The 25,961-nt window shown below is 37.6% G+C and overlaps 3 protein-coding genes across 4 annotated transcripts; 1 reads left to right on the plus strand and 2 right to left on the minus strand.

The window, feature by feature from the left end:
- Positions 1 to 505: 505 nt before the first annotated feature.
- On the plus strand, positions 506 to 16,413 carry gnl2 (guanine nucleotide binding protein-like 2 (nucleolar)). The gene is made up of 16 exons (XM_041234038.1): positions 506 to 717; positions 3,025 to 3,109; positions 3,986 to 4,080; positions 4,427 to 4,566; positions 7,070 to 7,254; positions 7,555 to 7,621; positions 7,818 to 7,976; positions 9,549 to 9,662; positions 10,371 to 10,499; positions 10,955 to 11,059; positions 11,326 to 11,484; positions 14,430 to 14,537; positions 14,963 to 15,411; positions 15,599 to 15,678; positions 15,903 to 15,979; positions 16,170 to 16,413. The coding sequence occupies exons 1-16, from the start codon at positions 654 to 656 to the stop codon at positions 16,314 to 16,316; spliced, it is 2,163 nt and encodes a 720-aa protein (XP_041089972.1). The 5' UTR covers positions 506 to 653; the 3' UTR covers positions 16,317 to 16,413.
- Positions 16,414 to 16,463: 50 nt separating this feature from the next.
- Positions 16,464 to 20,306, minus strand: dnali1 (dynein, axonemal, light intermediate chain 1). 2 transcript variants are annotated; one of them, XM_041234040.1, is made up of 6 exons: positions 19,348 to 19,641; positions 18,774 to 18,910; positions 18,416 to 18,585; positions 17,601 to 17,779; positions 17,304 to 17,468; positions 16,464 to 16,971 (listed from the first exon to the last, which is right to left on the minus strand). In XM_041234040.1, the coding sequence occupies exons 2-6, from the start codon at positions 18,875 to 18,877 to the stop codon at positions 16,936 to 16,938; spliced, it is 654 nt and encodes a 217-aa protein (XP_041089974.1). In that variant the 5' UTR covers positions 18,878 to 18,910; positions 19,348 to 19,641; the 3' UTR covers positions 16,464 to 16,935. The 2 variants fall into 2 exon arrangements, with proteins under 2 accessions (XP_041089974.1, XP_041089973.1); XM_041234039.1 differs by lacking the exon at positions 19,348 to 19,641 and adding an exon at positions 20,084 to 20,306 and having other exon boundaries at positions 16,474 to 16,971.
- A 1,024-nt stretch (positions 20,307 to 21,330) lies between these two features.
- LOC121303460 (caspase-13-like) lies at positions 21,331 to 25,667 on the minus strand. The gene is made up of 8 exons (XM_041234186.1): positions 25,562 to 25,667; positions 24,808 to 25,148; positions 24,169 to 24,275; positions 23,613 to 23,786; positions 22,717 to 22,957; positions 22,152 to 22,283; positions 21,870 to 21,979; positions 21,331 to 21,588 (listed from the first exon to the last, which is right to left on the minus strand). Exons 1-8 carry the CDS (start codon positions 25,594 to 25,596, stop codon positions 21,496 to 21,498), a joined length of 1,233 nt encoding a protein of 410 aa, XP_041090120.1. The 5' UTR covers positions 25,597 to 25,667; the 3' UTR covers positions 21,331 to 21,495.
- Positions 25,668 to 25,961: the final 294 nt, after the last annotated feature.

Consider the following 25,961-nt stretch of genomic DNA (forward strand, 5'->3'; position numbering starts at 1 on the left):
TTGTTTTTAATTTGTACATATTTATTTTAATTTATTGTACTTTTATTATGACTGATACATGTTGCATTATAAAATTTCAATATAGTAACATCTGCCAGAATTCTGATTCCTGCACTCCTAACGGAACCTAGCTGATGGTGTCCAGCAGAACAGCCCTTACTAGTAGTAGTTACTAGGTAACCAACCATCTTAACTAGTCGACCAACTACAAGACAGTCTATCTCCACAGACTCGTCTCCTGTGAAAAAAATCACCCAGCGTTTACTCATTACAAGAACTGCTGTATTAGATTTCTCTGATTCGACAGAAGCACGGGTCATTTCTGTGTGGGGAAATAACTTCACGTTAAAACGTCGACTTTTTAGTAAATGTTTTTTTTTCGTTTATATCTTCTCTAAAGACGTTCTCGGTTTGTTTTTGTTTTTTTTTTTGACACAGTTGATTTCTGAACCGGGACTGTCGCGCTGAACTGACGTTTCTTGTCTTGCTCCGTAACTCGTCCCTTGTCTGATGACGCTTCTTCCTGGGTCAACGGTGAAGCCTTCAACACGTGTACTCGTATGGTCAGAAGAGTAAGCGTCTGGAAGTTTGCAAAACAACGTTTATTTTGATATTTTTTCCACCTAGAAGCTCGTCTGGAACCGGCCGCCAAAATGGTGAAGCCACAATACAAGGGGAGAAGCTCCATTAACCCCTCCACTTCCAGCAGTAACCCAGGTGAGAATTGAAATACCCAGAAACGGCCGTGCCTGGCACTGTATTGACGGCCCAAGTGTATGTGCGTGTTTACAAATACAAAATACAGGTCTGTGCAAGATCCACGTGACACCATAGCTAATAACAGACGCGCACATTGAAATAGGGTGATTCCAGTCGTGCAGATGTTTGATCTGTCAAAGATTGTAATTGCTTGCGCTGCTGTTAGATGAAATACAAATAGTTGTCGTATGCCAAGCTTAACTTTGCGCAGTTAATCTGAAAAAAAAAAATGTATATGTCATTCGTGCACAAAAAAGTTTATGGCGAGGTGCTTACTACAAAGGAAAACACCATTCAAACGCATTGTCTCTGATGTCTAGACGGTGTAGCCGCATTCTCATATAGACCCAAATGGTGACGAATATTTCAAAAAAGGTGAAGACAGGTATCCCATCAGTTTATTCATTGACATAAAAAATTGTGTAGGACAACGCGTTTGGACACGTCAGTGTCTTCATCAGGTTTATATATATATATATATATATATATATATATATATATATATATATATATATATATATATATATACACACACACACACACACACACAGTGCCTTTAGAAAGTCTACACCCCCCTGGGCTTTTTTCACATTTTGTTGTGTCAGTGTCTCAGCGTTTCATGCATTTAAATGATGATTTTTTTCCACTTATCTACACACCATACTCCACACTGTTAAGGGAAAAAACGTTTTTATTGAGAAAAAAATTATACATAAAAAATACAAAACTGAAAGATCATAATTGGATAAGTCTCCACTCCCCTGAGTCAATACTTGGTGGAAGCAACTTTGTCAGCAATTACAGCTGTGAGTCTGTTGGGATAGGTCTCTACCAACTTTGCACACCTAGATTTGGCAATATTTGCCATTTACAAAACTGTTCAAGCTCTGTCAAGTTCCTTGAGGAGCGTTGATGGACAGCAATCTTCAAGTCATGCCACAGATTTAGGTCGGGGCTCTGATTGGGCCACTCAAGGACATTTACCTTTTTCTTCCTTAGCTATTCCAGTGTAGCTTTGGCTTTGTGCTTTGGGTTGTTGTCATGCTGAAAGGTGAACTTCTGTCCCAGTTTCAGCTTTCTTGCAGAGGGCATCAGGTTTTCCTCAAGGACTTCTCTGTACTTTGCTCCATTCATTTTCCCTTCTATCCTGACAAGTGCCACAGCCCCTGCCGATGAGAAACATCCCCCTAACATGATGCTGCCACCACCATGCTTCACAGTAGGGATGGTGTTCTTTGGATGATGCGATGTGTTGGGTTTGCTCCAAACATAACGCTTTGCATTTAGACCAAAAAGTTCAATTTTAGTTTCGTCAGACCACAAAACTTGGCCATAAAAGCCTGTAGCTCTTGCAAAGTTGCCATTGGCCTCTTGGTAGCCTCTCTGATCGGTCTCCTTCTTGCTCGCTCATCCAGTTTGAAGGGACGGCCTGATCTAGGTGGTGCCATACACCTTCCATTTCTTAATAAACGTCTTGACCGTGCTCACAGGCATATTCAAGGCCTTTGATATTTTTTTTTATACCCTGATCTGTGCCTATTCAAGGCCTTTGAGTCTTTGCTTTGAAACACACTACCCAGCAGAGGGAACTTACAGGAACCACTGCATTTATCCTGAAATCATGTGAATCACTACAATTTAACTCAGGTGGAGGCCACTTAACTTGGTGTGTGATTTTGAAGGCGATTGGTTACAACTGAGCTAATTTAAGATTGCTGTTACAAGGGGGGTGGACACTTATCCAACCAAGATATTTCAGTTTTTATTTTTAATTAATTTTCTACGAATTTCTAGAATATTTTTTTCGCTTGGAAGTTGTGGGGTAGGATGTGTAGATAAATGAAAAAAAAAAAAAAAAAAAAAAAAAACTATTTTAATGCATTTTAATTCCAGGCTATAAGGCAACAAAAGGTGAACATTTTGAAAGGGGGTGTAGACTTTCTATAGGCACTAATATATATATATATATATATATATATATATATATATATATATATATATATATATATATATATATATATATATATATATAAGTGCCTATCTTTGAAACATATATCACACACACATTTTCATAAAGGGGGGCGAACTGAGGTATATTGTCAGGATACCACCCTTCCTATTGTGACCTGTAGTGCTGCCTTAATCTGATTAGAAATCCTGAAAACAAGAAGCAAAACAATAAGGGTGTAGAGATCCTGTTCATATGGAAACAAGGCACTTCTGCAACAGGTTCAGTGTGTAATTGTCTTCCTTTTGTACTAAAAGATCGACCTAAGGGTGTTGGAGGTAGTCATATGAGGGACCGGGCAACCGTCAAGCGTCTGAACATGTACAGGCAGAAAGAACGCCGGTAGGTACCCACTGATTGAACTTCATGCATTTGCAAGCAATGATTGAGCACAGTAACAGAGCATGTTAAGCTGTGTAAAACTGGCAACTTCATTAAATAAATAAAAAAAGAAAGAAAGAAAAAAGAATCTAAACTTTGAACATGTTCCAAGTGTTTAAATAAACATTGAAGTAATTAAGTATTTTAAACCGTTTTGGGCTTATCTAGGAATGCAGGAAAGAAACAATATGGAAGCTTTTAAGAAATTCTTTTGATTTGTCATTTTTGGGAGTATCGCTGAAACAGGAAAATTGCTTCAGTGTGATTAAATACTTGCTTATCTGCCTTTTACCATTTGTTAATTATTAGCAATAGCATTCCCTAATGCTATTCCCTCCTATTTTAATTGATGTAATATTTCTAAGACAGTTTTCATCCCTGATTTCTCAAGATAGACACATGTTTTGGCATCTAATCTGTATGCATAAGCATCTAATGCAAAAGACAACAAAGCTGCTTGTCAGATGTGATACGCTCTTATGCTTTCGCTAATTGGTGGCAACTTAACAGTTTCAGCAATTTATTTCATTGCTCATCTTCCCTCCTCGCCATCTGAGAAAGCTGTCTCACTGCCACGTGGCTCGTTTATGTGATCAGGACTGATTGAAGTTGAGGCAGGTGTCTCCATGTGAGCAAGCCATTTTCTGATGTGTGGCTGCTGTAGAGAATCAGTGTTAGGAGAACAAGAATATGCTGACATGTCTATACAGCCCCATAAGAGAAGCAGCAATGTGACTACAGTTTCACCACTGTCCTTGCCATAGCGTTACTGGGACACACGGTCTGTCATAATGGAAATTACACATCATAACCACTTGTTTTCTCTTTGCCTTTTAGAAACAATCGGGGGAAAGTCATTAAAACTCTGCAATACCAGTCTACAGTGGCACCTGGAACTGTAGCAAGAGTAGAGCCAAATATTAAGTGGTTTGGTAGGTGTTTAGCTATTCCCAGTTGTATTGAAGTCACAATTAAAGACCCATTATGACCGCTTCCACATGAATATAGAGCACTTGCTTATATATGTACTGACGTTTGATTGCAGTTTAAATGTGTTGCGTGTGTTTAATGAGCTCAATAGTTTCATGCTGCATGTTGTACAACATCTGGTCCCTTAGTCCTGTTGGGATGCTAGTGTATGTATTGGAGAACTGTTGTATTTCTTTTACATTATTTAGATTTACGAAGATTATGGAGCAGTCGTTAAGGGTAGATTTCAAATACAGAGGCTGTACAATGTGGTTCATTTTTACCCTGGTGGTTTTTCCAACGATACAGCTAACACGAGGGTCATCAAGCAGTCATCTCTGCAGAAGTTTCAAGATGAAATGGATCGAGTGAAGAAGGACCCCTACAGAGTAGTGATGAAAAAGAGCAAGCTGCCAATGTCTCTCTTGCAAGACAGAATCAAATCTCATGTAAGATCGATACTCTGTAAATACCATTTTTTTTATTTGATTAAGTCATGATGCATGCACGGGGGGAGAGTGGTCAGCTTCGATTTGTCTGGCTATATTATGAGTTGATGACAGATGCAGTCTGCAGTGCTGGGTATTAAGTCCTGATGTGCCGAAAAGGAAGTTGTGTGGCACAGTGGTGAACTGTGTGCAGGTGCAGGAATGCAGCAGTGATTAATGAATAGACAGACATTGATAATCCAGGTGCAATGTTATTTTTATTTTAAATCCAATTGTCTGATAACACACGCACAGTCCATAATAATTATGATACGCAATACAGCTGCGTGTATTGCTTTATTGTAATCCACGGGTTGGTCCTAAAATAAGTCCCCTTAAACACCCACACAAAATCACATGCACAAGTCCACAGTGTGTGCTAAAGTGCTCGTGGTGTAATTACAGTTCTTTGTGAAACAAAGTGCAGTGATTCCCGGGTAAGTGCTGGCCTTTAGCGACAGCTCTGGATTGTGTTCAGCCGCCTAATAATAACAAACAGTGAATTGCTTAGACACTTCAGAACAAAACAAACAAACACTAAACACAGAGTTATTTATGTCCTTCAGCATTTCTCTTAACCACAAACAAAGGAACAGATCACCTAGCCACATCCCCTATTTGTACCTTCAGTCACGCCCCCTTGGTTAGCGACTGCAGTCGTTTCTCCTCCGATCCGCGGCTGCCACATCGCTTTCCCTCTGGAGCGATGGCTTAATGTACCGCAGCTGTGCACCCTTTCTAGATGGCTGATTTCCACCTAACCCTGGGTATTAATTGTCAGACCATGCAGTCCAGGGCACTCTGTTTCCTTCACACTGCGTCCTCACAGGTCGGGAGGGAGACGTATTGCCAAGAATCATTTTGTCTGTCACAGGGTGCAAAAGGCAGTTATTTTTCTCTTGAACCTGTTTGTTCTCTTTGCATCTTTGGCTATCTCATGTAACTTTTCCATATGTTTATAATCTTTGGTATGCTAAACCTTAACTGAACCACATTTCTGTTGTTTTTATGTTATTCCTGTATGGATTCCTACTTTCTGCCAGTGTGCAACAATATGAAAAACATTTCCATAACTTTCAGTGCTGTCTTTAGGTCTAGTGTTTACTTGGTTGCCCTTTTCCAGTACTGCCCTCAATGGCAATCCTATCCATGTTTGGGTGCAATGTACCTTTTGAAGCGGTGTAACAAGTGCTAAAAATACAGTAGTAGTAAAATAAGGATGAGTAGGGGGAACAGTCTAATCTGGCCATTCTAGAAATCTGTAATTTTTGTATGGAACAGATGTTCCATTTCAAAATGTCGGAATTGATTTTTATGAAAAGCACAACAAAAAGTTTCACCAGAATTTGCACGTCAGTCAGCCCAGAGTCTATTGGCACTATTGCAGTTCACTTCATTGACAGTCATGTTTTCAGCGTGTGGTAATCACAAGTTATTTGGGTAGTTTGGATTAGGTATAGGTGCAAGACTCTGTGTTCTTTTTTGTTTGACAAGCAATTTCTATAAAACAGCATTTACAAGGATGGTAGTTGCAAAACCATACCACAGAGAAAGGTATCAACTGGTTATGATAAAGTAGGAAAGTCTTATTTGAAATATGTACACTTACAAGAGATTAAACCCTAGCGCTGCATGATAAATGGTGGCACGACGGTCTTTTCTTTCATCTGGATTCAACAATGCCCTCAAGTACATCCCGCGATGGTATTGAGTTTCTGTTCTCTCGGCTAAAGTTATTATATTTGACAATTGCCACATATTTCCACAGGAATGTGTTGCATGTGCATTTCATAAAACAATATAACTTAATTTGGGAAAAATGTTATTTGGAACAAAAAAGAAAAAAGCAATTTTTTTTTTTTTTTTTTTTTTGGTCATAAAAGCCAAACTGTTCCCAGAACCACTTGGCAGTTGAGTTGCATTTAGAAATTGAAGCGTTGTGCTTTTGACAGGATCTGTAAATTGTTTGGTTTTTAAGCATGCATACAAGCGAGCCTGATTTGTAAAAACAAGGTCATGTGATTTGGATTTGGAGGGCTCGGTAAGAAATACAATTTGAAGACAATTTTACAAAATGCATTATGGTATTATGATTCACTGAATACTTCTCTTTTGTTTTCATTTATTTTAATTTTTTATTTAAAGATTACATTGCATTTGCAAAATGTCCTTGCATATTAACGGAAGGACATTTTTCACTATTGGTATAATGATTTCTTCCCATGAGTATGACACGAATGAAGTCATTGATATCAGAAGACTTGTGTTGTGGTGTTATACGTAGATGTTTGAAGTTCTTCCCATTATGCAAGCAACACAGAGTGTACTAAAATAAATATTTCAAGTAATAGCAAAGGAAATTGACCACCATATTTAGTATAATCTATACAAAATAGAAGAGAAGCATATTACGCCTCCCTTCTCTCCAGTGTGAAATTTTGCTCACAGTTCTGTTTAAACGCAGAACTCAAAAGTACACATTTTGGACACTGAGACCTTTGAAACAACGTTTGGTCCTAAAGCCCAGAGGAAAAGGCCAAGCTTGTCTGCAGCTGATGTGCATGACCTGGTGGAGAAAGCTGAGGCTTCTGTAGAGAAATACAGCGAGGACAAGGATAAGGATCTGGTGACGGAGGACACTGGAGTAAGGTACGGTATCCTGTTTACAGGGCTTTGTTGCATTTTACAAAACCGTTTCTGACCGATTTTCATAACGACACTTGTGTGTTTTAGATGCTCGAGATGACCACATAACTGTAAAGCCCTGTAAACTTAGAAAGCATTGTCTGTTCGAATCAAGAGGTTAAATCATATTCCAATTCTGTAATAGCCTAAAGGTCATGGTACGATATTGATTTTGATTTGTTTTTAAGTGTCTAGTAAAAGTTTTGTATTGCATGAAAATAGCATTTAAGGTCTTTTTTTTTTCCTTTTAATTCTGGAATTCAGGGATGAAGTCCAAGAGGAAATCTACAAAAAGGGGCAATCAAAAAGGATCTGGGGTGAACTATATAAGGTTTTTAAACACTTTTTGTCTTTTTTTTTTTTAATTTTAATGCATTTCTTGTGCTTTTTTAAAATTGTGTTATGCTTTTATATGCGGTGGGTAATTGTCATTCCTAAACGCTGTGCAGAGTATTGTGGTCTCTTGTGTATAGTACTTACTGTACTGTACCTACCTACAGCTCTCTTGTCCTCCCTTCTTTTTTAAGGTATTAGATTCATCCGATGTTATAATTCAAGTTCTGGATGCCAGAGACCCCATGGGAACGCGTTCTCGCAGCATTGAGTCATATTTAAAGAAGGAGAAGCCCTGGAAACATTTCATGTTCGTGCTTAATAAATGTGATCTCATCCCCACCTGGGTCACGGTAAGTGTCTTGGCATCGTACAGCTTCTTTAGGGTACAGCTGGGGGTCTGTTTTCCAGCTCTGAGGATCTTGGGGGTGGGGGGGCGGGGGGGGAGCAAAAACATAATTAAGTAATCATTCATTTATTCCTAATATATGTCAACTTTAGTACCTACCAGCTATGAGCACTGGACAAAGATCTGATAGTGTTATTGTATTTCATATGGATTCTTGTTAAATATGGTTTTACAGAGCACTGGAATGAGACTAATCTAATTTAACAACGTTTAATTCTTTTGCCAGTTTTTTTTTTTTTTTTTTTTTTTTTTTTTTTTTTTTTTTTTTGATTAAAGATATAGTTTTAAAATGGAGTCCTGGGTTTGAATCTGGTTTCACAAGACTTTGCATTCATAGAGATACAAAGGGTTTGAATCTGGTTTCACAATGCTTTGCGTTCGTTCACAGAGATAAAAAGGAAAGCTTTTGTTGCTCCTGCCAGAGGCAGGCCTCACTATAACCCTTATTTCTAAAAAACAAACTTTGTTACAGGTATTAAAGTACTGTACCTTGCTAATTCAGACCCTGGTAATCCGATTTGACCTGTAATCTGAATTTTGTTATCCTAATGAAATGCATGCTGGTAGCAACACAGAAACCAAACTTTGTCGCTTAATCCCTGTTTATCTACTGTGAGAATTCTGCTCTCACTACTGTTTGTTTGCCCTTTTAAATGAGACCCAGCACACAAAACTTGGGCGTTTAGTGCTGATGCGCACTTTTAATAATACAAAAGTAAACAAAAACAAAACACCTAGCTCCTTCGGAACACTGACTAAACAGTTGCTCACCCTAACAAACACACCGGACAGCTTAGCTGTTTACCGGTAGACATAAACACACAGTACTCATGCATGTGACTGCTCGGAAACAGGGCACACACCTTCCGTTCTCCTCAGGAGTTCCGAATGATTTGGCTGTGGGGTTTATATTCCCCACAGAAATAGATATAAGCAGGTGGCACAAATTTACAATGGGCAGGGCCAACTGCCAAAACAATTAACACAATAGTAACAAGTGAACAGTAACTCACATTTTAACGTGTGTTTGGCAGGGAGGATTTTAACCCCCTCTCTGCCCTGTTACAGTTCCCAGTATGAAATGCCAAATTCATATGCTGATCAGATAGGCTGAACACCAACAGCCGACCTTCATTCCTGCTGTTAAACAAGTTGCCTCTTTCCGCCTCTCGAAACGAGCAGAACAGCCTTGGAGGTTTTTTTCCGAACTCGTAAGGTGCTTGACCAGTAGGGGTCACTATTCCCGTAGCCGATTTAGCTCCCAAACCCACAGGAACACAGGGGCCAATGCAGAGCTCTCTGCGGGCCCCCAGCCAAGTTCGGCAACCCTCCACACCACATGGTAGTACCTTTACTGGCTGGGCCAATGGGATATGCGGACTGGAGAACGCGGACAGGGTTCTGGGGTAAAAAAAATATATTATTTAGCCCTTTGTGACTTTCCGATGTGTGCCAAGTGCGGGCAGTATTGTGTTGAACATTTTGAGGAACAAGCTCTATTCTGTTTTCTTTACAGAAACGCTGGGTTGCGATCTTATCAAAGGAATATCCCACACTTGCCTTTCATGCCAGCCTCACAAACTCCTTTGGAAAAGGTGCCCTGATTCAACTCTTAAGGCAGTTTGGAAAGGTAATGGGTTAATTTTTGTGGTGTTTAGCACCATTTTTAACACTACCGGGCTCTAATATATATATATATATATAGTGTTGTGACATATATTAATGTATGTTTATATAAATACCTTCTGTAGTTAACAAGTTCAACATTATTTTCGGTTATGCAGTTAGCTTTTTATTACACTGTTGTTTTTGACATAAAGCCATGGGGGCTTTTTTAATGATCTAAACAGTGGTGGATCTAAGTGCCACTATCCTAAACCCTTTTAAACCTGATATCACAGATTTAGTTTCATAATAATGTATATGTGCAATGAAATGTTCTGGATTTCTGGGAACAAATTACTGTTTTTTACAATAGTACCAGTAAGAAAGATATAGTTTTGTTATCTCGCTGTCAAGGAAAACACATCAGTTGAATTGGTTCTGCTATTAAATGAATACAAAATGTATCTGGAAGTAAAATGTGGTTGTAAACCATCTTCATGTTTTACTGAAAAAGATTGATTTCTTCCAAGTGGAAATAGTTTATGTAGAAAACACCTACATGCTGTAAACAGAAAAGAGTTTATAATAATACGGCCAAATTATTTCAAATTTTATCAGTAAGACAGTATTACTGCAAAGTCTTAGGCTGTGGGTATTTATTTAAAACCATCACAAGTTTATCTTAATGAAAGCATTGCCTTTTTTATCTAAACCTGTGTGTAATGTTTTACAGTTGCATACTGACAAGAAACAGATCAGTGTTGGTTTCATCGGTTATCCAAACGTTGGCAAGAGCTCTGTGATAAACACGCTGCGTTCAAAGAAGGTCTGCAATGTGGCTCCCATCGCAGGAGAAACAAAGGTAGGGAGTGCTGCTTGATCCGTCTCGCAGACCAACTTCTTGAACCATTGACGTGACTGCTTAGAAAAAGTGGGGCTCTGCTGTTGGAAAAAATAATCAATTCCAAAGTTGTGTAAGGCAGCAAGCGTTTCAAAGCCAAGATGTCCAATGGAGAAAAATGTAGTTGATCTATCCTTTTTTTTTTTATCCTGGATTGCTAAAGATAGGTAATGATTATTAATAAATAAATAAAATCTGCCAGGGGAGTGGGGGTTGAGTTCAGTTTATCTGATTCCAGTTTTGATTTGATCAAGGTTGTTTATTTTATTTTGTTGTTTATTAACGCAGGTATTTATTTATAACTGATAAGTTAATTGTATTTATTACCATTCACTGTGTAGGTTTCGTATGCTAAAGCAAACAACTGTTTTCATTTAAAAATAGATTGTAAAAGTTGTTCTGCTTTGATTGTTTAGGTCTGGCAGTACATCACCTTGATGCGTCGTATTTACTTGATTGATTGTCCTGGGGTTGTCTACCCATCTGGTGACACTGAAAGCGATATAGTGTTAAAAGGAGTGGTAAGTATACATTTGTTGCAGATGTGGATAGAAACGGAATTGGATGGACAGGCTATCATTGTGATGTTAAACATACTGTAGACTTTTAATGATTCTCACTTGCATGTTATGGTGTTCTGAATATTTGGAGAATGCTTGCCATAGTGGTGGTTTATGATTTACTTTTATGTGAGTGGAACTGCAGTCCTTAATTGCGGAATGGTATTTACTGGTAATGAGGGGGGGTTTCGTGAGTTGAGTTAACTTTTGATTTTGCATATTTTTAGGTTCAGGTTGAGAAAATCAAGAGCCCAGAAGACCACATTGCTGCAGTGCTGGAAAGAGCAAAACCAGAATACATTCAGAAAACGTACCATGTTGATTCCTGGGAGTCGCCTGAGAACTTCTTGGAAAAGCTGGCATTTAGGATGGGAAAACTCTTAAAGGTTAGTGCTTTCCCACCCACTGCTGAAGAGGGGTTTGGAGGGTTTATTTTTATATATATATATATATATATATATATATATATATATATATATATATATATATATATATATATATATATATGAGTACCACTCAAAAGTTTGAGTACACTTGCTGGAAACCAGGTTTTTTTTTTATAATTGACAATGTTTTACGTCATATATGTTTCTGTAAATACTTGAAAATGGAAACACATGTTACAATATACAAAACAAAACATAAGGAGTATCAAAGCAATGTTCAGCAAAATTGAAAATTGTCTCTAAATCTTGGATTCCTCAAAATAGCCACCCTTTACCTTAATAACAGCCTCACAAACACAAGGCATGCAGTTAACAAGTTTCAGCAGAAAATCACCCGACATGTCTTCCCAGCTGTTCTGAAGCAATTCCCAGAGATGTAGGGCACTTGTGGGTAACTTTGCTTTGACTCTTCTGTCCAGTTCGTCCCATACAAGTTCTTTGGGATTGAGGTCTGGAGACTGGGCAGGCCATGTCATTAGATTGAGTTGTCCTTCACTTTCCTCCTTCGCCAGATAGTTCTTGCACAACTTTGAGGTGTGTTTCGGGTGATTATCTTGCTGAAGAATGAAGGACTGCCCAACTAGCCGTAATCCTGATGGAATGGCATGCCTCTGAAGTATGCTATGATAGCCATGCTGGTTGAGCTTGCCATGGACTTGGTAAAGATCACCAACTCTGTCACCAGCAAATCAACCCCAGACCATGACACTGCCTCCTCCATGCTTGACAGTGGGAACCACACATGCAGAACTCATGCGCTCACCCTCTCTGCGTCTTACGAATACTTGGCGGTTGGACCCAAATATTTAAAATTTGACTCATCGGTCCATAAGACCGACTTCCACTCCTCAAACGTCCAGTTTCTGTGTTTTTTGGCCCAGGCAAGTCTCTTCCTCTTATTCTGCACTCTTAGTGGTTTCTTTGCAACAATTCTTCCGATTAGGCCAGCTTCACGCAATCTCCTCTGAACAGTTGATGTTGAAACATCTGTACTTCTAGTAGCATTTAAATGAGCTTGTATTTCAGGGACAGTTAATCGCCAGTTTCGCAGACTTGTGACTCAAATGAACTTGTTCTCTGATTCTGAGGTCACCCTTGGCCTGCCTGACCTTGTTCGGTCCTCATAAATGCCAGTTTCTTCAAATTGTTTGATGGTCTTGGCCACAGCAGTTACAGAAACTTGCAAAGTTCTTGCGATTTTGTCTTAAAGATTGACCGTCATTTCTTAAAGTAATTACAGACTGTCTTTTTTCTTTGCTTAACTGAGCGTATTTTGCCATTTTCTGCTCCCTTACATTGAGGAATGACAGACTTGTGCCTATGCTACCTGTATTTATAGTAATCATGGATCCTCACCTGTTAACAATAATTGGTGCCAAAAGGTTAATTAGGTAACATGCTAGCTAACTCAGAGAACACCTTCCAAAGACACTGTTAAACTTAGGCCAGTGTTCTAACACCGTGTTATACACATTTCAGACTTAACTGACTAGGGCTTCAGAATGAAATCCCTTTGCTTTGGGTGACCATTTCATTGAAATTGACAAGATTTACATTTTCATTTAAATACATTTTTTAATGCAATTCACTTATGATTATCAGCTTATATATGTACACACATCATATAATGAAATATTAAGTGTTTGTAGACAAGTTGTTATGTATGTGTGTGTGTGTGTGTGTGCATGTATATGGTTAGTCTTTAACAGTTCAACCATGATATTTGAGGGTGCGTGCAGTAGTGAGATTGAGCTATGGGCATTGCTTCTGAAGAACAGGTACGTTTTCATACTGTAGGCTAAATCATTTTTCCCCTAAATGAGTTGACCTTTTTAGCAGGAAATTCAATGAGCTGGAATGTTGCGTTCATTCATTTACGCAAAGAAAATTCCCACAAATGAAAACAACAAAGCTTGCCGTGGTGTCCAGAATAATAATTGAATCCAGAAGCGGCACTGTCTGCTTTCATTTAGAGGTTGATTTGATCAGCCTATCCCTTGCCAGGCTAAGCCACAGCTGGGTTTTCTTGGAGCGTTTCACTGCACTGGGGAATCACCGTGGCTTATTAGTGGGTATCTTGGGGTTACCCCTAGAAGGAAGGGTCCCACTTTCATTTAGGGATCCGTTATAATCAATGGCAAAAGTGTATAATAACTGTATTGCAAAAGCCAAGCGGACAAACAGACCTGAAAAAACAGGTTTATAACTGATTTATAAATAATAGCACAAAAAACAATGGCAAAAATGTAAAAGTTATTATTTCTAATCGTATTCTGTAATTGTTAATAGCATCATTTAATGTTTGTAGATTAGTTTCTACTCACATATAGGAGATCCATAAACTAAAGTGTTACCCAAGTGCTGTGTGTGATTCCCTGTTGCTGTAAAATCCTACAAAAAGAAAAATGAAAAATCCAGCTGTTCCTACAGGGTATAGGGTGATCAGATAAACCCCTTTGTTGAAAAGGAAATTGAGGTTTGTATGTGAAGCCCCAAGTGCTGCATATCAAGTAGTACTCTCATACTGGCAAAATGTTACATAAATCTACAGTGCGAGATGGCACAAGATTATAATGCATTACAAAATGATAGTTTGAGTGTCTACAGTACCTGTTTCCGTCTGACTGCCTATTTATGCAATTTATTCAAAAGATATAAAGGGGTTTCCACTGGCTAACGAGTCTTTTCTGCCAGGCATGTACATTTAAATTTCCCCCTTTTTTCTTTTTTTTTGCACCTGTGGAGAGATTATGTTGCATCATCTTGTTAAACCTGAACATATACAGTTTATCATTTCTGGAGACAGTAATGGGAATCCAGCTATTCAGAGGATTCCTGTTTTAAAAGGTTTAATGTCAATAATTTGTTTTGTCATTTAAACACAGGGTGGAGAACCTGACTTGCAGACTGTATCAAAAATGGTTTTGAATGACTGGCAGAGGGGTAGGATCCCCTTTTTTGTGAAGCCCCCAAATGCAGAGCCAGGTTCAGAGGTGAGGGATCCATTCAAATCTGTCTTGAGCCTTGCAGCAACAATGACGTTGATATTCTTTTTTCCAAATGTGATTTGTGCCACCTAGTGGCTAGAAGTTGTATGTTTTGAGTCTGAGTTTAACTGTTTTATCCTCTTGGTTTTACCAGTTTATTTAACCACTGTGTATTGGTAAAAAAAAAAAAAAAAATATATATATATATATATATATATATATATATATATATATATATATATATATATATATATATATATAAGGCTAATTTAAACCCATAGTTAAACCTGGAATGGCTACTTTTTTTTTTTAATCTTTGTACATGTAGTCTGATTCCCTTTGGATAGAATGCAATATCAACTTTTCGTACAAATAATTCTGCATGCATCTGTTTAGAATTTATAACGTATGATTTTATCACATAATTTCAGCCTCAAGCGAGTATCGAAGCAGCCAAGACTACCCAAGAGGTCAGCAACCCAGAAAAGGAACCAGAAACGACAGAAGCTGATACCGAAGCAAAGCAAGACACACAAATCCAGCAGATCATGATGACGCACGTACGGCAGAACTTTGGTAAAATTAACGTAGTCCCGGAATTCACGGAGCAGGACCTGGTGCCTGTGGAAATGTCAGATATGTCAGAAGAGGAGGGCTCGGGAGAAGAGGAGGATGAGGAGGAAGAGGAAGATGAGAGTCCTGAAAACAAGGAGGTTCAGGAAGGAGACAAACCCGAAGGCGACCAATCTGCTCAGACGACACCCAAAGCAAAGGGCAAAGAGAGGAGCTCCAAAGAGGTGATTCGGGAGTTGGATGAAAAGATCAACAAATATAAAAAGTTTTTGGATCAAGCCAAGTCCAAGAGATTTTCAGCCATAAGGTATTTATTTTTTATATATTTACATTTACCTTAATCTAGTGTAAATTATTACTGTTTACAATATTGATTGGGCAATACAAATCTTAATTTTATAATACATAAACCATTGGTGTGACTCGTTGCTGTTGGGTAAAATGTCAATATGTGTTTGAATATTAGTTATTTTTATGTGTTCTTCATACTTTAGAATACCCAAAGGACTCTCTGAAAAGGTCATTGCAAAAACAGAACAGAAACGGGAGTCTCCAGTTGATTCAGAACCTAAAGGTAATGTAAAATAAATAACATCCTTTTCAACCAATCTAGCTGTTACTTGATATTTGTTTTTGCCTTGTGTGTGTGTTTCTACAGTATGTGTCGGTCCCCTTTTGTTTAAATCTAAAAGCAGTAATTTATATAAAGTGCTGCAGTATTTTTTTCCCGTAACTTGCACATGTGCGCTACAAGGCCCTTCCACTTGGTAAATCATACACTTTTTTTTTTCTTTTTAGTTATTGCAAATGCAGGAAAAAAGAGAAAGGCACAGGATGATGTTGAAGAACCTCAGGTCAAACTGACTTCAAAGGAGGCAAGTGCTGTTTTTAAATGCTTGTTAATGTTATATGGGTGGGTTGTTATATTCATATTAGAAGTTTGTGTCTGTTATTCACAATAGTCACCACCACCATTCATCTGTCATTTGTCATTTTCTTTTGTAAATTCATTTGGGTTTTCGTTACTGATTGGTGCTAACATCTTTCATGTGCTTCAATTTGCAGAAGAGAAGATTAGAAAGAGCCCAGCGTTCAAAGAAAGTGGGAGTCCGATACTATGAAACGCACAACGTGAAAAACAAGAACAAAAACAAAAAGAAACCAAGCAGCTCAGAAGGACCCAAATCGAAGAAATTCAGACATAAGTCGTGAGACGCAGCTTATAAAAATAATAAAATAAACTAATGAAGCCTTGAAACCTGTGCTTTTTAAATGCTTTAAAGATATAAAGTATTTAAGATCACTGTGACCCTGATATTAAAAAAATATATCATTTTTGATTTTTTTTTTTTTTTTTTTAAAGGTACACTTCAGATCAGGATTTTTACCAGAATGCTAAGATAAGTTGGATTTGAGTTTGTTTCTGGGTAATTGAGAAAAAAACAATACATCCAATATTATCTATATGGTATTCTGCTCCTGTTCCATTATTACCTGGACATAAATATCTGGACAAAACTGTGGGCAACACATGTTTAGAGTTACCAGTCATTATTGCTATTCAGAAGATGCCATGCTAGGACATCATTATGTAGTAGATGCTGCACTCTCAAACTGCACATTGTGGTTTCCAGACTACCTAGTACCTAGGTCAATTCCACACAATTAAAATTGAGGCAACTACTCTTAGTACAGAACCTGTTTGTTTTAAAATACTTTTACATAAAATGTATTTGGGGTACAAAAACAAATCGGGGAGTGTTTTATATAAGAATTTAATAAAAACAGTATTACATAATGGAAACAATAGATGTAAGATTTTCTGGTCCACTTATTTCTTCGGAGCAATAATACCTTCCAGCTGTGCCTGAAAAACACAAATCATACTTGAATGTTTAATCCAGGTATTGTAAAACATAAAAAGAAAAATGCTATCAAATCTGGCATGTAACTATTACATTGGAGTGATTTACCAAAGCAATCTTTTTACTGGTGTTAAAATAGCCAAGTGATATTTGACATCTAAATTTAAATTGTACATTTCTGTAATGATATCGAAGTGAGCCGCCTTGTGTAAATATAGAAATAATGAATACAGATTACGCTAAGTTACATTCATACAACTTGCAATGGCTGCCTTGATTTATCATTGACAATCACTGCCATTGACAATCACTGCTCAATTATATTTTGCCTTGCCTTGAGTTGCTGGTTGGTTCGTTTGAGGAACTGGATTTCCTCCGTGTGTTTCTTCTCCTCCACCTGTCTTCTCTCAGCCTCACGTTTCTCAATAGCTTCACACTTTGCTTTCTGCTCATTCAGTTGCCTCTCAAAGTCCCTCTTCTCACTTTCCAAATCGGAAATCTAAAATGAAAAGCAAAATAAGAAAATCGAAACTGCATCGCTTATTTTTTATTTATTTTTTAAACGGGTGGGGACCAGTGGCAATTACACTTTTGAAATATTTCTCTAGGCTCTTTTAGAATTGTTGCGCACCTTTTTCTCCATGTCAGATTTCCCTTGTTCGGCTTGCAGAGCTTTCCTCATACCGAACGCCACACTGCTCTCATACAGAGTCTGGTAAGCAGCAATAGTCATGCGGATCTCATCTCGCACTCTAAGCAGAAGCAGCCCACGCTCTGCACAGTTAATGGTGACCTGTCTGATCAGCTCATCTGAAAGAAAACACAACATGCCCATTAACACTGGATTTAATTTACTTACCGTTCATTAACAAGCATCCCAGGTTGCTTTACAAACTAAGAAATAACAAAGCTTTAGACCTGGTTAAGCAAAGGCTGTTTCATTTGTCTCTGCAGCCTATACAATAGAACACAAGTGAATTTTAAAGTGAAGGGGCAGAGGTCAATCTCATTCTGAACCTTTTAACATTCAGATACGCAAGATCTGTGTGGCGAATAAATTACATCTTGACAACTCCATATAATAAGTAAGTACTGGTTCTACTAGTTCCTCTTTAAATAGCATCCCTTAATGTGGTGGTGATGAATATTTGAATAAGCACCGCTAGAAATGTATTTGGGTGGCAAAAATTAACATGGTTGTGTTCATTCATAAAACAACATCATGCAAAGGAACCCAATGCATAAATGCATACTAAAATAAATTTTAAAAATGTAAAAAGTAATTCTACAGTATGTTTCTCTCTTTTCTTGATGGGCTACAGAGTTTATTTTACCTGAAGAAATGTATTTTAATGGTAATATGGTACAAATGAATTCCTGTTAAAAATGTGAAAATATTTGAGTAAGAAAAAGCGATGCTTTCGATCAGATGTCTCACAAACTTGCCAAAGCACTGTGAGTAGAGCTCCCTGCGCACAGGGCAGATTCCCGTCTCGCGAGCCTGTCTTTGTTGCAACTTCAGATCCAGCTGTTCCTGCAGGTGAACCACATCCATGCGAGTGCAAGGGGTACTAGCTACCTGTTGCACCCACAGCTGGTTGCTTTCCATCCATTCTCTGGAAATACGAAGATGCTCATTGGTAAATACGACACACACACACACATATTAGTGGCCATACAAGAGAAAAAACTGATTGAAATAATATAATGAAGTTGTATTTCTTTCTTAACGTTATCAATATTAAGACGTAAATGAGCATTATGTATTATAACAATTATTTTTTAAAACAGATATGATAGGTACCTGGGAGGTAGGATTGCATTAAGGATTTCTTCAGTCTGTTCTTTGTTAACATCAACTGAAGTTGTCTTTGATTTAGGTGGTGGGGGGACTGGACCTGTTACCATTGGTTGCTGGGGGCTCACTTTCAAAGGACGAGCCTGGAAATAAAAGCTGAAGTTACTGAACAAAGCCTTAGAATAGAAAATAAACAAGCCATAAAATACTGCAGGGCTGCCATTACTCTTAATGACAAGGAAACAACTGCATTGTGGTCCGGTGCAACATCTCAGCACTGCTTGAATAGTGTTCTGGAATCTCCTTCAGAGTCCTGCGCTAATTGCACTGGCATCAGAATTTTTTTTTTGCCAAGGTCTGATAGATATTTGCATCTGCTTTGATTTTAGTTTGGATCAGTTCACTGTTCATTTATTGTATCATATTTCTATTTTTATTTTAAGGTTGTTAGCCAGCATGTGTCAAATACGTCTATAATCAGGCAGTGGGCCACACGATCTGTCATCGCATCTTTTTTTTTTTTTTTTTTGCCAAGAAAGAAATTCCAGCTATCATATAGCACGCCATAACCTTTACTCACATGTAGCTATCCTTTTCCTTGGTTCTTAAAGCTACAGTCCAACGATTAAGTTAGTTGGTGTCTGTTTACTGCATACTTCCAAAGTTGAGCCTTTTCACCAAGTTATCATAAAGCAGACCTTGTTGAGAGTCCAGTTTATTTACATTGCCCCAAAGGTAGTTTGGTGTAGTAGATTGCAGCACTACACGTTTAAGAGTGCACTAATCAGACTAAGTGTTTATCAGTTTAGATTAAAACAAACTCTGTGAGCTCCAACATATTAGCATATGGAATGTTTCTCATTTACTGTACCCAGATAGCACAGTAACCACACAGACTCTATATATATATAAGCGCTCAAAGAGCCAGCTGCCCAACGATTAGATATGTTGTACATATCTTTCTCAAGGGGGTATATATATATATATATATATATATATATATATATATAATATATATATATATATATATATATATACACACACTTCCAAGAATATGCCAAACTCCAAACTGTCATAAAAAAAACTTGGAAACAAGTACAATAACTAAGCCGCTGTTTAGTTGTTTCGTGTAAGCTATTTATGTAGCGCTGAAATGTTTGGAAATAACAATGTTTCAAGTTGTAGCCGCTGTTCTTTGTCACTTTGTTACACTAACAAAAAATAACGACAAAAAAGTACACATCTTTATAATAGGTTTACATGACTATCGCTTCTTAAGGAAAACTGTCCCAGCTTCCACGCAGTTCTGTGTTCACCTTTGGCGATTTCTTCTCTGTATTTCTGCTGACCAGGACTGGGTTGTCATATTTCAACAAAGAATCCGCCGGAGGAATCATGTTGTCTAAATAAACTACAACTTAAAATAAATGTAACTGCGTTTCATAACTAATTGCAGTAAGTATTTACTGTCAGCTGAATCGCGCTGATAAACTTGTGTTTATGTTGTATATGTCCAAGACTATTGTTTACCGTTTCTGTGGCAACTAGGTTTCTGTGGCAACTAGAGTTGTCGAGGCGCATGTGTATGGTGGCCTAAAAGAATAAAACGCGTATGGAAAACAAGCAGCAGGCATTGGTTAGTGTGTTGAACCTAGGAATCTAAAACCCAATACTTTAAACTGATTAAATAATAATAATAACAACAGATTCAATTCTGAAAAGGTCATGTGATCCAGTGGTTAGAGAAACGGGATTGTAGTTAGCAGGTCCCCAGTTCAAATCGCGGCTGTACAAGTTGTTGTAAGTGACTGCAGCTGATGCACAGTTGTAAATCGCCTTGGACAAAAACATGAGCATAGTATTTCAATCTCATCCTAAACACATAAACCCAATACTTTAAACTGATTAAATAATAATAATAATAATAATAACAGATTCAATTCTGAAAAGGCCCTGTGGTCCAGTGGTTAGAGAAACGGGATTGTAGCCAGCAGGTTCCCAGTTCAAATCGCCAAATCGTATTATAAGGTCTAAATACATCTCGCAATTGCAGTAATTAATTAAGCTCACTGGTGTATCCTGGTCAGAGCTGGTCCATTGTGAGCTCAATTCTGTGAAATAAAACTACCACGGGCTGAGGTCCGTCTAAAGGATAGATATATCCCGTGATACTCCCGCGCTATATCCGTCTATAGGATAGATATATATTCGCTATATATATATCTATATAAGAACGTATATATAATTCTTTCGACATGTTTTACACTGTAAGGAATTAACTGTGTTTTCGACACAGTGTCAAGCACATACGTGTTACAGTTTACCATGCACCATAAATAGGTTTAATTTTACAAGTGTCATGTTTCACAGTAGATCCATTCAAAATAGTCCTTTTTAATTAGAAACATCTTTAGAAACATTTGTTGAAAGAGATAACAAAGTGGTAATTTGTTCTTCACCAAAGTAACATATAATAATTTTTTTTCGGCTAATATCAACTAACGTGAAAAAAAATACGTCCATCAAATTTGTTTTCCTTTTTCTTTAAAAATTAGCATGCGGTGACATTTTCACAGTTGTTGTTTTCGAAGTAGCTTCAATGATGACGGCTCAGATTTCGTTGCCCGAACTTCGCAAAAAGTGACCGAAGAATTCCTTGTGCTGCATTGTCTTTACGCTCCTCGTATGCAAAGGAGAAATGTGTGCCGTGGACTCGGTTAAAAGTGTCTCAGTGTCCAGGGAAGAGATAAAAGTCTTTAATGAGTGTTGTCCGTTCTCTGCATGGCAGCTGGGAGGGAAAATTAACAAAGGCGCGTTGGACCTGAAAGAGAATCAGGTGTTAAGTGTGAAACGAGTTAACACCTCAGTGAACAACATGATACACTTCAACACGATTCATTACAATGCCAATGGAGCTCTGCAGGCGGACTCAGAGGCCAACTTGATTATGAGGACTGCACTTCTCCCTCGCCCCACAAGAGGGCGAGATATGCTCTCAGGAGACAGTAACAGTGCCTTTGTAGGAAAGACTTTTCAATATGAATATATTAATACTATGGGCTCATCCTCGTTTAATATAACTTTTTGTATTTATTTACTCACCTTTTTAAACAGATCCTCAATGTGAAAATTCCATGATTCTTTCCGAAATATATCAACCAACGTTTTAATAAATAAAGCTCCGGTCTTAGGATTTCTATAAGACATATTTTCTGCAACAAATAAAATGACGGTGCATATGCATTAGTGTCTGGCATAACTGTCATACTTTGCTTTAGAAATTAGGCTGTTAAGAGTATTCATGAATGTTTAAAAAAATTACATTTGTGGGGCATTCTACCTTTTCAATGCATTACCTGGACTGTATTAAATGTGCTGAGTTACCTGGGGTGGTGGAGCAGAAAAAGATCAGGTCACTTTCCCTGTGAAATTTGTTCAAAGGTGCATCTGTATGATATTCAGGTTGCTGGTGACAGCCTCCTTGCAAATTTGGGATCATGACATAGCCGCAATTTACTGCAATACATTGAAGGAGCTGATTAACTGGGAATGCTATACAAGAAACACATTTTATAGTAAACATTTCATTTTAGGTTGAAGAAATCTCTTTATTTTGCAAGCTATGCTTTTTTTTTTTTTATAACATTGCACTTCTCTGGTCACCGGGAAAGTGAAATTGTCTCCACCCCTTCGATGCTTTCTTTCGTGTCATTAACCAACCCGCTGAATCCCTCACTCACTAACAAGCTTTCAGCTTTGATCCAGAAGACACTGCTTGTGCAATGACTTGTTTAACAGTGAAAAGAATTTCACACTGCAGGTGAAATATCCAAGGAAGTGCAACACAAACTAAAAGCAATGCTTTTGCAAACAGAGACGTGTTGAACCACAAGGCAGAAATAAACCTAGCTTTAGGTGGTGTTGTTTAAATCTAGGCTATTAAACTGACCTCCTCGACAAGCCTGTATGATGAAGATCTTGGGTTTTCCAACCAGATTCAAACTGCTCTTATTGTTGAAGATCCTACTAATTGTATTGGTGGTGAGTATGTCCTGTGGGTCACGTTCTTGGTCATAATTTACTCCACATATCCCCTCTTCAGTGCCATGGGACATAAGGACAATAAAGGTGCTGTCTGAGGTCTTGTGTTCTTCACGCCTAGAAAACTCTGTTAGTTTGGTTTCCATTTCCTGAAATTAATTAAAGGAATGTGACTCGTTAGGGTAGATTTAGCGGGCTTTATTCCCTATTTACATAACTGCTATGTAGCCTATAGTTTAGGTTGCTGTTTGGCAAAATTATTACTTACAAATACATTATTTAGCTAAACGCAGTGTCCCAGGCAATATGGCAAGCATAGATTAGTATGTATTCAGTCATTTATGATGTCTACAAAAACACATTAAAAAAACAATTTAGGTTTAATAAAATCTAAAGAATAAACAGGTTTCAATATTGTTTTTCTTTTTTTTATTTCCCTTAATATTGTATAGTGTTTGCAATTCTTCTGAGTAATCCTGGCTAGTAGTCTAGTGCTTGAAACCCAGCTCAATCACAGTTAAAACATTATGTGAAGGTGGAATCCCTCTGCCATTGACTTTTTCAATAAGATTCCTATGATATACAGCACCTCTTCAACTTCACAGAGGTTCCCATTGACAGCACAGCACATCAGTCTGCCACAGAATGACTAATAAGGTTGAAGCAGGACATAACATAACTGACTTTTATTTTAAAATCTAGAAACTTAAAAAAAGCACTTATATTAGATATAGCTAGATGATGCATCAAGTGTAATAACCTCCCATTAAAAATCTCAAACCGCCCCCTAGTTATCACCTATACCTCAGCAGACAGATCAGCGTGCCCTTCCACTTGATAATCCAGTGCTTCTAGTAGTGTCTTCATCGCCTCATTATCCACATCACTTCCCAAGCGCTTTTTTTGATATGTAAAGTTAATGTTGTTAATTATAAGTGCTAGGCGGGTCCTGTTGGTTTTATTTCTGATGTGGTAAATCTGTAAAAATGAAAGACAAATATGTACATCATTTTTATTTATCTGTATTACAGCATTCCTGAATTAAAATCAATTACCCACATTTTTGTTCTTATCAGCTACTAGAAAGTTCACCACTTGTTATGTTATAGATATAGTATCCAGTAATCAGTAAGTTCATGTGACAGTGTTCTAATAAAAGGTATATTAGGAGTATTGCCAGTAGTGTAGGTGTCCAGGGATATATGTAGTTCAGTGGGCTCTCAATTATTACAACTAATTATTAAGATATGCAGGTATGTGCCTTTCTATGTAACTGCTAGAGGTGGCCCCTCATGAAATCTACTTGACAAAACAGTCTGAAATTCACACATTAATACAATGGTGTTCAAAAATATGTTACCTCTCCAGCTTGACTTTCAATGATGCTGCTGAATCTTTCAGGAGGACAGGGTTTGACAAAGCAGTTGCTTTTTTCCATGGGAGAGCCATCTGTTGTTGACTTAAGCCCTATAAAATTGAAGCTTGACTCATTAACACATATTCCAGAGGTATATTGCTAATGCACACCTACCAGACTTGGTACTGTACATAAAGCAGCGCGCCTACCTGTATATGTAAGATGGGAAACTGTAACTGTTTGGTTTGATTTTTATCATTTGGTAGGCGATATGTTCAATTTTTAATTTATTTTAAAACACCATGGATTTTTTTTTATTTTTTTATTTTTTAATTGTAAACTTTAAAACTGCACAATACAAAGGATGTAATTGCAAATTGGTTTTAACAGAGATTATGAATTGACAGTATCCAGCCAACGGACCTGACATTCCTGAAGGAATTTAATTTGTAATTTTTATTGAGGAATGAAGCATCCCTCTTCAGCAATTTAAACTCTTTGCAGACTTGTCACATGTCACTTTGGCTGTGGCCCTGCAACCTATTGACAGTGTTATGGCGGGTGTGTTAATTAATTAATTAATTAATTATTATTTAGACTACTGTACTATTGACAGTGAAAAAGCTTAAAAAAAAACAATACCTGGTAAGTCTAAGAGTGAAGTGATCCATTTATACTTTTTTTGATACTCCATTCCATAAACTTCTGCCAGCATCTGTAGGAACTGTAATGATTTTTCCCTAAGACTTATCAGCTCTACCACTTCGCACATTTTTTTATCCCAGGAATATTTGCTTATCTTGAGCCAGTGGCACTCTTCTGGAGTAACCAGGTTTTTAGAACAGGCTTTTTCCAGAATCCTTGCAGCGTCCTTGGACAGCAAACCCACAAGTTCAGCTTTGTTTCCTTCAATATATTCAAAGGCAAGTTTATCAATCTGTACAGGCATGGCATGTTGTCGTTTTCGGTGTGCTTTGTTGCCGCTGTAAACATAAATAAATAAACATAAAAAATGGCAAAATCTACTGAAAAAAACCACACGCACTGCAATTATTCATTTCTTTTGAATTTCTTTATAATTCACAATCACTGCCATCTAAACTGTGTGATACTAGAAACGGATTGTTTAACACTTGTCTTCATTAATAAAAGTCAATTCTACAGTAATGAAACTGTTTCTGTATTCCTAAACAGTCTAGAAAAGCTGCATAGGTACTCAACTTTTTTTGAGTCGATCAAAATAATTCATAAATCTGTTAACAGCTCATTAGTTGAAGCTTTGAGAAAGGGGCTCATAATTAGTTAATAATTTCATTAAACAATATCACAGTTCATTTATATTGAAACTTTAAAAGGCCACTCACAAAAATAACAATAAACATGTAGTTTTACTTACACCTTTTTCTTGCGGGCTGTAGATGCTTCTGCCATGTCCAGTATACAGTAATGAGGAAATTGGTCTCAACTTTTATCTGGCAGAGACTAGGCGGGGATTCCCTGCAACACCAGTGGCAGGGTTTTCCCTATTTCCTTGTATGATGGAACTAAAACATTGGTTCAGGGACAGGCTTGTCTCTTCCAGTAAACTAAGGACAAAGGTCAACACTTAATACACATGCAGATTACATAGGACTCATTGAAGACAGATCCAACATATGTGCCCAAGCCTGTCATTGAAGTAGTACAGCAGTGATACGCCTGTATAGATATATGAATCTCAATTTAATAATAAGCATGCATTTCCTGTTTGCAAATTAAATTCACTTAAAAATCACTGAATTTGGAAAACAGACCAA

This window comes from Polyodon spathula, chromosome 32 (genome assembly GCF_017654505.1).
Source record: "Polyodon spathula isolate WHYD16114869_AA chromosome 32, ASM1765450v1, whole genome shotgun sequence".
In the NCBI taxonomy this organism is placed as follows: Eukaryota; Metazoa; Chordata; class Actinopteri; order Acipenseriformes; family Polyodontidae; genus Polyodon; species Polyodon spathula.